This window comes from Salvelinus namaycush, chromosome 40, assembly GCF_016432855.1.
Source record: "Salvelinus namaycush isolate Seneca chromosome 40, SaNama_1.0, whole genome shotgun sequence".
Lineage (NCBI taxonomy): Eukaryota > Metazoa > Chordata > Actinopteri > Salmoniformes > Salmonidae > Salvelinus > Salvelinus namaycush.
Window position 1 is genome coordinate 17,663,792 of NC_052346.1, and position 10,749 is coordinate 17,674,540.

General features: G+C 43.3%; 1 protein-coding gene across 1 annotated transcript in view; it reads left to right on the forward strand.

Moving 5' to 3' along the window:
• Positions 1-1,562, forward strand: part of col5a2b (collagen, type V, alpha 2b) — a 44,366-nt gene extending 42,804 nt beyond the window's left edge. Inside the window, exon 49 of the mRNA XM_038979553.1 lies at positions 1,416-1,562. Coding sequence (XP_038835481.1) covers positions 1,416-1,562 — 147 coding nt within the window. The remainder of the gene's footprint in view (positions 1-1,415) is intronic.
• Positions 1,563-10,749: the final 9,187 nt, after the last annotated feature.

Genomic DNA, 10,749 nt, shown 5'->3' on the forward strand with positions numbered 1-10,749 from the left:
CCACTTCATGGCTGAGCCGTTGTTGCTCCTAAACATTTTCACTTCACAATAACAGCACTTAAAGTTGACCGGGGCAGCTCTATCAAGGCAGAAATTGGACGACCTGACTTGTCGGAAAGGTGGTGCCATGTTGAAAGTCACTGAGCTCTTCAGTAAGTCCATTCTGCTGCCAATGTTTGTCTATGGAGATTTCATGGCTGTGTCCTCGATTTTATACACCTGTCAGCAATGGGTTTGGCTGAAATAGCCGAATACACAAATTTGAAGGGGTGTCCACATACTTCTGTATATAGTGTACCTACTTACCAACCTACTTACTATGGCTGTTGCAGTGGCCCTATTACCGCCACACCGGCAGTCATGACAGCAGTAAAATTCAGCTTGACTGTTGAGTCATGGTAATATCCTCTTATGCACTCTGGACATGCATTAGGAGTACCCAACTCGCTAACTATCATCAGGTCCTAATCGCTAATGGCCTGTTACTCAGGGCTCTAGCCTCCCTCCATCAGTTCCTAATGGCCTGGTACTCAGTGCTCTATTGTCCCTCCATCAGGTCCTAATGGTCTGGTACTCAGGGCTCTATTGTCCCTCCATCAGGTCCTAATGGTCTGGTACTCAGGGCTCTATTGTCCCTCCATCAGGTCCTAATGGCCTGGTACTCAGGGCTCTACTGTCCCTCCATCAGGTCCTAATGGCCTGGTATTCAGGGCTCTATTGTCCCTCCATCAGGTCCTAATGGTCTGGTACTCAGGGCTCTATTGTCCCTCCATCAGGTCCTAATGGTCTGGTACTCAGGGCTCTATGGTCCCTCCATCAGGTCCTATGGCCTGGTACTCAGGGCTCTATTGTCCCTCCAACCACTCTGACATCAATGCAAATGCAATCGAAAATATAAAAACAGTATGTGGTTTTTAAACTCACCTCACGGTGATTGAAAACATGTCATGACCACCACAGCCCCACTACCTATCTATACCTACCTGCCTGCCTGCCTACCTACCTGCCTACCTACCTACCCCCCCCCGCCCAACCAACCAACCATCTACCTACATGCGTTGTTGAATGTCTGAATCAGGTGTGCCAAAGTGGTCTGGGAAGTGGGAACAAAAGCCTACCCACCCTGTCTTTTAGTATTTAGTATTGTATAATTAACTAGTGCTAAAGCAGCAGTTACTCTTCCTGGGGTGCAAACAACACATAAAACATGATATAATACAGAACATTAAGAGACAAGTACATCACAAGGACAGAACTACATACATTTAAAATAAGTATACAAGCTTTCATACATGTATGCCTTAATCATCTGATTATGTGGTTCTGTCCTATTGTTTACTTGTTTACGTTGTATAGGACAATGAGTTGAATTCAGAAGTATAGCTACGGTATGTCTTCTTCTCCTGTGTCTGCAGAAATCGAATGGAGACTGGGGCAAGACTGTGATTGAGTACAGAACTCAGACGCCAGCCAGACTACCTATCGTAGACTTGGCCCCCATGGACATAGGCAAGGAGGATCAGGAGTTTGGCCTGGACATCGGACCTGTGTGTTTCTCCTAAACCCAACACACATGGATGGATGGATTGATTTATTTAACCCTATGAGGAGTGATTTTTAGAACGCCATCCTCAATTCTGTTTAAAGAGGCAATCTGGATTTCAAACAACAAAAAAGCACTCACTTTTTAGTTACATTCTTCAAGAATCAATGGCTATATATCACTCATTTAAAAGATTGCCCCTTGAAGAATTAGGTTTCAGTTCAATAACTAATAATGAACAACAACCCCTTGTGATGTCATCAATTAGAATCGGTTGGAATGTTGTCGTCCATTCTCCTCCAAAGGGTTAAACATTCCCAAGACTCTTGGACTACCTGCTGAAGCGATCAGCTTTGTACATAAAGGCAGGGCGGAGAAACGACAGTACAGTATATGTCCTGCCTGCTACTAAAATATTTATTGCTTCTTTCCAAGAAACAACTAAAGTTGTTAGTGCAATGGTACTGGTAGTAATTACTATTGAGGAATGCAGGTGTATTGTATTAAGAAGATTGTGTCATGATGGAGTTTCAGGGCCTGAAGGTTTCAGCTTGTTGAAAACATGACAATTTATGGAACTTAAGTGTCAGTGTCGTATGACGTTCCATCATACATTTCTTAACCAGTTTCTCAGTGAATGCCACTAAATAGATATACTGTCACTTGATGTAGAGACAAAACAACAACAACTGTATTCCTTTTTCTAATGTAAATGCAACATAAGAATGTCAATTGCTCTTCACATGTTCATTATTCCTGTTTATTATTAATATGATGATATTTTATTCTGTCGACTGATGGTGTTACACCCAATAAAATGAATCTCATGCCCTGTTCAGTCAATCTGGTTTAAGGTTCAGGTCAGAATGAATAAAACAAATACCTTCCCATTTAATAATAGTGTTTGAATTACGCAGGGGCGCAACTTTAATTTCAGAAGGTGGGGACATGTCCCCAGTGAAAGTTTCACCCCTGGAATTACAAATTGGGGAGATTTCACCAATTAGAAAAGAGAGACAATCCCAGAAGGAAACATTAACAAGAGCACACAGACTATTTATGTTCGATTTCTTTATTAAAATACTGTCTAATGTGTAATTAAAGAAGGATATAATGACAGTTTACATAGAAATCCTAGTCGGTCAACTTTCACACAGCCAATATTGTTTGGAGGGAAATAGATGCTCTTCCTTGATTATCATCTATACAGTTGTGCTCTGATATATTGGCACACTTGCAAGATTCACTATTTCTTCAAAAAAATATGTTGAAAGTGAAAAAACATTTGATGTTCACACGTGTATTTGTTTGATTTATAACTGCACAGGACCAAGAAAAAAAATTATAAACTGAAATTTCGATTTTTCACACAAATGGCCTGGACTAAAGGTGATAAGTTGCAGGTGCCTACAGGGTCAATAGCCATTCAACCAGTTTTGAAAATAGAAACCACAATATTCTGCTCTATTGCACTCCATTGTAAAGTGCAAGGGTGCCGATGTGTTAGAGCACAATGGTAGATGAACATGGCATCTTGATTAAAAAAAGGTGGTGTTTATTTGTCATGCGTAATAAATCTTACAAGAGCTTTTACATTAAAGTCAGCATTAAAAACTGTAAGAAAGTTTAGAATAAGCAGTAACAATTATATGCATAATTAATTAAGTCCAATTCCCCCTGGAAAAATGACCCCACATCCAAACAAAAAGAAAAATTTGGGGTTGAGTGGAACAACATAGACTGAAGATCAGAGGCAGGTAACAGTTCACTGTTTCTCTCATCTCTATCAAATGCAAAACGTTGTAAAACTTCTAACCAATTACAGTACTACACGCTCCCACTGAGATGTCTGAATTCCTAATTTCTGTAAAACTTCATCGACAGAGGGCACAAGATAATCTCCAAATTCCCAGAGTCTTCTGTCGAGGACCAGCTGCTCATTGGTCCAGCTTTCTCTCCGAGCCTCTTTCACCTGCATGATCTTACACACGTCGGACGGAACCCTGACAGAGTCCCCATAGCTCTGTGTCACCTCAAACATGGCCGTCTGCAGCACCAGACGGGGGTTGACCACCATCTTGTAGGAGCGGAAGGCGTCTTCAAGAATAAGCTCTCTGTAGACGTAGTCCAGCAGATCCACCCCCGGCGCCCTCCTCCGTGCGGAATGGTCTTGCGTAGCAGTACCGGCTGTGGCAGGGAAGAGGTGCGTCTCCATCAGGAACACGGCTGCGTCGGGGTGCTGCCCCTGCAGGTCCTCCATGAGGGGCAGAAGAGAGCTGTGTGAGGCCGGGACCAGGAGCTGATCAACGTCAGCCAGGAGGACGTACCGTGACCTGTACATGTTCCTGTAGATGCACTCGTTCATGATGGTCAGCTGGCCGTTGAGGTGGATATCCCCTTCCAGCTCCTGGGCCTTCCACCCAGTAGAGGGCTTGAGGAAGTGGTTGATGGGCCAGCCAATCACCTCCAGAGTGCCCTCCTCTGCGTAGTACTGGAGGACCTTCTCCAGGTCAGGTCCACAGCTGGTGAGGTAGAGGACAACCCTCCGCACCCCCAGGAGCTTGTAAAACTCCATGGTCTGGACAAACTGTTGGACGTTGTTGTAGTCTCCAAACATGCTGGACATGCACACGGTGAGGTAAAAGGGGAAGTCCTCCTCCCGTCTCTCCCGGTTCTGGATGCTCAGAAATGTCCGGTTGAGGGTGTCCTGGATGTCGAGGGATGTGCCGAGAGTGACGTGCGTGGCGTGGCATTCTGGTTCTTCGAGGCAAAGCATGTCTGCGGCCACATACGGGTAACCATAGTGGGTGCTGTGTATTACGACAGCAGCTGGAGCGGCCTGGGGGGCGTGTCCTGAGCAGCACAACACACAGTACAGAGACATGGGTCGGCCTCTGTTGACCATGGCAATGATGCGCGTGGCTCCCCCTTCCCTGTGGTCCTGGTATGCAGACACCATTAGATGAGTTGAACCCTTGACTGGTGTTATAGTGTCATTGGCTGTGTAAAGAGGGCAGGTAGAGAGAACAGGGGGAGGAAGGGAGTGAGCTTGAGTAGAGTTGGTCCTGAAAGTCACCAGTGGGGAAGACAGTGTGACAGATACTGTGGCAGATAGACACAGGATGATCAAAACCACTTTCCATTTCTGACTCCTGGATTGGTGCACGTCAGCCATTTGATCTGTTGGAGACCTATAGGAGGATCATGTCACAATCAACAATCAACGATGATAACAACATCATCATCATCATCATCATCACAACATCCACACTATCCCTGTCATAATCAAAACATTGACATGGATATTATCAGTGATGCACTGAACAATCAGACAGGGAAAATCAACTGGCTTTCAATCAGCCTAATCCATCTGGTCCACCCCAAACATATATCCTGATATCTCCATACTTACATGTTGGCTGTGTGATCCTCCACCTCCTGGTCTGTTCTGTCATTCAGTGGGGCTGTAGGGGAGTCTCTCATCTCTCTGTTGTCAGGAGTTTCAGGGGGGCAGTCAAGAGATCCAGGCTCTGGTCCAGATGATCGTGCTGCTCTTCTTCTCAACATCTCCAGGAAAATGAAGGGGGGCTCTGACGGCCAATCAACACAGGTTACATTAACACTATAACTGCTGGGCCTCAAGGTCCCCCCTTTAAACTAATGAGCAGTCATTCTGACAGCAACATTCTAACAGTGTAATTAATACATTTTTATATTCAGCATGCTAAAGCAAAAATAATCATTTGGTTGTGTTTATGAAGGCCTTGGGTAACAACATTAGAATACCATCTTTATTTTATTTTAAATAACACAATAGCATTTTCATTAGTTTATGTCACTGTAGGCTGTATGTACAAACTAAAAAACACAAAAAACACAAACATTCAAGCGTTACATCAATTTTATTTGTGGAGTGACATTGTTAAAACTATGAAACAGAAAGCATACGTGTTGGAACATGGTAACAGATTATTTTTATAAAAACAACATAAAAAGTAAAATACCTCAACCACCCAGACCAGTCAAGACGTGCGGTCAAATGATTACAACATCAGTAGCCTAAGCATCATTATAAGGGCCAAGTGGCCTTGATAAATAGTGAAACTCAATAATGGCATTGTAATGAGTATAAGTATCACATGACAGCAGTCAATAATAGTAAATTATTGTCAGCTTGTGCTTGTGTGTATTCACCAATGGCATCAGTTGTATTTCATTAAGCTGTTATCCCTTGTTCTAACAGATGACAAAATCGTCGTAACTTTCACTTGCTTGTCACACTTTGACATACTTTGTTTAGTGTGTAAAAGTTTCCTGTTTTCTCTTTATTGTGTCCCTGTCGTCTTGTCATTCTGTGGAGTACAACGGCTGGTAAGGTGCCTTATTTTGCGCAAAGGGAGGGAGCTCCCATCTCACTTTCTTCATGGTGCCGGCCAGACTTGTTTTCTTTGTAAGCAACTTGTTCGCCAATAAAGGAAGAAATTGTCCCCGGTGACAATCCTCCCCTTACCAAGGTAAGGTTCCACAAGCCTCATCACCACATTCTCTGACACTCGCTTACCTGCTGCCCGATGTTGATATTGTACAATTACACAAGCTCTCACTGTGTAGCCTACTCCGAGTACTATAGCGGTGGACAGATATAGGGTACATACCATTTTAAGATTAGAATTAGAATGAATCAATATAATACAATGTTCTGCCCTGTGCAAGAGCAAAATTGCAAGATTGTTTTAATACTGTAATTGCATCAAATGGTTGTTTTATGCAACAGAATAGAGGGTTCTAATAACTATATTGTGTGTGTGTGATCTGAAAGTGGGCCTCTGGGAGATTTAACACTGACAGGAGATTTACGATGTATTTTGGGTGATAAAACCTAAAGAGACCGCATTCTAGATCATGAGTTAATGTTTCTGTTCTATAAGGTACCAGGGAGAGATGACCCCAGGGCCAGACCTTGGTCTCTATACAAAGATAACTGTTTTTACAGCAGATACTGTCTGCTGTGAATTATAAGTATATTTCATACAAATCTTAACCTTGTGACCCATTCCATACATCTGTTGTTTGTCATGTAGACTGAAAGGGGTATATCTTGACTATAAAAGGCCTTTGTACCTTTGTCTCAGGGCTCTCAACAAATCATCTGAGGGTGATTCGTTGACCAGCCATCATTATCGTAGAGCACTCATTCAATTAACTTTATATGTGTATGTTGTATTGACCTGCTCCCTTATTAATAAGCAAATAAAGACTTAGTTTAGGTATAACTCAAACTTGTGTGATAAGTTTGTCTCTCCTCATTTGATAGTAAAGAAATTAACTACCACACCTGTTCTTCATTCACAATTGGTGATTACACAATTATGCATCGTTCTCTTACCCTCGCTCATCAACTCACCCATTCTCTCCATCATACTTTACTTCATTTATTTCATCTGTTGTTATAAGTCAGTGGTCACCAACCTTTTCTGAGCCAAGATCACTTTCGCAGTAAAAACCAAGCCGAGATATACAGCTCAGAATTTTTTTTCAACATAACTTAGAACATGTAACATTAATAGAATAAAACCAGTTCTGTAGGAAGGAGGTTTGTGCAGTAGGCCTAATACAGTATCATAGCATATTGACTATATGCCTGGCCTGCCAATATTGTTCTTCTCAGACCATATTATATTTCAAAATTCAAGCTTTGATGACAAAATAGATTAGTTGGTGTAGCATTTGTGAGGCACAGCTGAGCATATATTGAAATAATTGGCTAATAATTAGCTTTTTTATTTTACTGGATCGATGGTACCTGCATGTGATGGTCATGGTGCTTTCAAGACAACTGGGTCCTCTGAAAAAAAAACAAGGTCAAATCATGACGTCTGTAAACTTCGGGTCGGAAAGTCGGGGCTCTACAAAGATGCCCGAGTCTCTGAGTTGGATGACTGTTCAAAACGAGTTTCCCCAGTCAGATCTCGTTTTCTTCCGAGTTCACAGTTGTCTTGAGCGCACTAGAGTTGTAAGTCGGAGATTTCCAAGTTCCCAGTTGTTTTGAACACGGCATTAGTCTCAGAGGAGGGAGGGAGAGATCAGCAGAAGGTCCGCCTCTCACAGTCCCTGATCTCTCCTTCCTTTCCTCCGCTGAGCCTGACCAGATAGAGGGGGCACAGTCTTCCACTTCCACTTGAAAATCGAGTCGACTCAGGCAGAACTTCGTGATATTCCCATGACCAGAGAAAGTGAAATACTCCTCGATATGAACATAAACACACGAGATGTTAATTACAATAAAAAAAACGCAGGGCTATGGATACACTTGGCTACTCGTTCATGCAGCGCCAGTGGAAGTAGAGGGAAGCACGTTGTATGTTTTGTAATAGTGTTGAATAACACGTATATATGAAATCACTCATAAAAACAGCTTCTCTTTGTTGTTTTCTTTGACAGTCTCTCTCTGGTTTTAAAAGTGATGAAATCTCACGTAGGCTAGTATCAAACTTGTGTCTTGGAAGCTGTAGGTAGGCAAGGTGGTTTGAGCTATCCGATTGGCCAGCACAGTAGTAGCACTCCATTTAGCCACAGATCTCCCGGTCCACCGTGTAGGCGGAGTTTAATATTCTAACACCGATAGTGTTTTTATAGAGACTTATAAAAATGTGCTTCTTCTATGGAAATAGGTCCTGCCTCTCACTAAGTAGTAGAAAGCAGATTATTCAGTCGATGTTCCTATCGGTCCTAGACTATGGCCCTAGACCAGGCCTGGGCAATTCCAGTCCTCAGGGGCCTGATTGGTGTCACACCTTTCCCCCATCCCTAGCAAACATAGCTGATTTAAACTAATTCCATTCTAAACTGAAGATCATGATTAGTTGATTAATGGAGTCAGGTGTGTTAGCTGGGACTGGGAGTTGCCCAGGCCTGGTCTAGACTATGGCGACATAAACTATATGAATGGAACTGCCACTTCATTAAAGCAGTTAGATGCAGTTTATCATAGCATACTGTGATTTGTTACAGGTGACAAACCGACTTCTTGCTTCCAGACAAACTAAACACCTTTTTGCCCGCTTTGAGGATAATAGTGCCACCGACGCGGCCCGCTACCAAGGACTGTGGGCTCTACTTCTCCGTGGCCGACATGAGTAAGACATTTAAACATGTTAACCCTCGCAGGCTGCCGGCCCAGACGGCATCCCTAGCCGCGTCCTCGGAGAATGCGCAGACCAGCTGGCTGGTGTGTTTATATTCAATCTCTCCCTATCCCAGTCTGCTATCCTCACATGCTTCAAGATGGCCACCATTGTTCCTATACCCAAGAAGGCAAAGGTAACTGAACTAAATGACTATCGCCCCGTAGCACTCACTTCTGTCATCATGAAGTGCTTTGAGAGGGTTGTCAAGCATCATATCACCTCCACCTTACCTGTCACCCTAGACCCACTTCAATTTGCTTACCGCCCCAAAAGGTCCACAGATGATGCAAACGCCATCACACTGCACACTGCCCTATCCCATCTGGACAAGAGGAATACCTATGTAAGAATGCTGTTCATTGACTATAGCTCAGCATTCAACACCGTAGTACCCTCCAAGAAGATGATCGTTGACTTCAGGAAACAGCAGAGGGAGCACTCCCTTATCCACATCGACTGGACAGCAGTGGAGAATGTGAAAAGTTTTAAGTTTGTCGGCGTACACATCACGATCAAACTGATGTGGTCCACTCACGCAACAGAGCCTCTTCAACCTCAAGTGGCTAAAGAAATTTGGCTTGTCACCTAAAATCCTCACAAAATTTTACAGGTGCACAACTGAGAGCTTGCTGTCAGGCTGTATCACCGCCTAGTACAGGAACTGCAAGGCTCTCCATGGGTGGTGAGGTCTGCACAACGCATCACCGGGGGCAAACTACCTGCCCTCCAGGACACCTACAGCACCCGATGTCACAGGAAAGCCAAAAAGATTATCAAGGACAACAGCCACCCAAGCCACTGCCTGTTCACCCCGCTATCATCCAGAAGGTGAGGTCAGTACAGGTGCATCAAAGCTGGGGCCGAGAGACTGAAAAACAGCTTCTATCTCAAGGCCACCAGACTGTTAAACAGCCATCACTAACACAGAGAGGCTGCTGCCTACATACAGACTTGAAATCATTGGCCACTTTAATAAATAGATCACTAGTCACTTTAAAAATGCCACTTTAATAATGTTTTACATATCTTGCATTACTCATCTCATATGTATATACTGAATTTTATACCATATATTGCATCTTGCCTATGCCGCTTTGTCATTGCTCATCCATATATTTATATGTATATATTCTTATTCCATTCCTTTACTTATATTTGTGTGCATTAGGTAGTTGTGGAATTGTTCGATTACATGTTAGTTATTGCTGCACTGTCGGAACTAGAAGCACAAGCTTTTCGGAAACACTCGCAATAACATCTGCTAACCATGTGTATGTGACCAATAAAATTTGATTTGCTTTGATTACATCTAAGAGGACATGTTGTGGCGAAATCGTGCACGAAGCCTTCACCGTGCTCTGTCACTTTAAGAGCGCAGCAGCAGTCAGGAAGGGGGAAATAAAGATGGCTCTTCCGGATCTTTCGGTTGGCGCGGCAGTTTTGACAACTTATGCAACTCTGCAGAAGTCTTGTGTCGTTTCAGCGTGCTTAAAATAGCCTTTGTTACCGCGCTACTCCTGACGAGTTGGAACCCTGCTATCCTCTGATCTCATGGATTACTAGCAACATTGTTGCAAGCTTTTGTCAAACAAACAACCAAGGATTGTGTAGGACGGACGAATTAACATATACTCAGATGTACTCATATGAAACAAGTTTTACAAGGACTCGCTCACCAGTGTCATGATCAAATGTATGATCAAGAGCCTCCCATACAGTAGATCGTTTGGTCATTATGCTGCCACAGAATGAATTGTGAGCATGACCTCAAAGCTTTATATACTGCAGAAAAGTTCCATATACTATTGAAACACTGTTTGTGAGACAACAGGTGTGGTTCCAGTGTGGAAAGGTTATATTGGGGAAAGGTTCCCGTGGGGGTTGCCATGGAAGCCAAGAAGGGGAGTGAGGTGTGTGTGCTCAAACACACATGCATGTGGGGGTCTGGGAGAAGTGTGTCCAGCTTATTAATGGACATGTGCCTGAACTCAATTTGACAAACTAATTGCAGTCTCACCC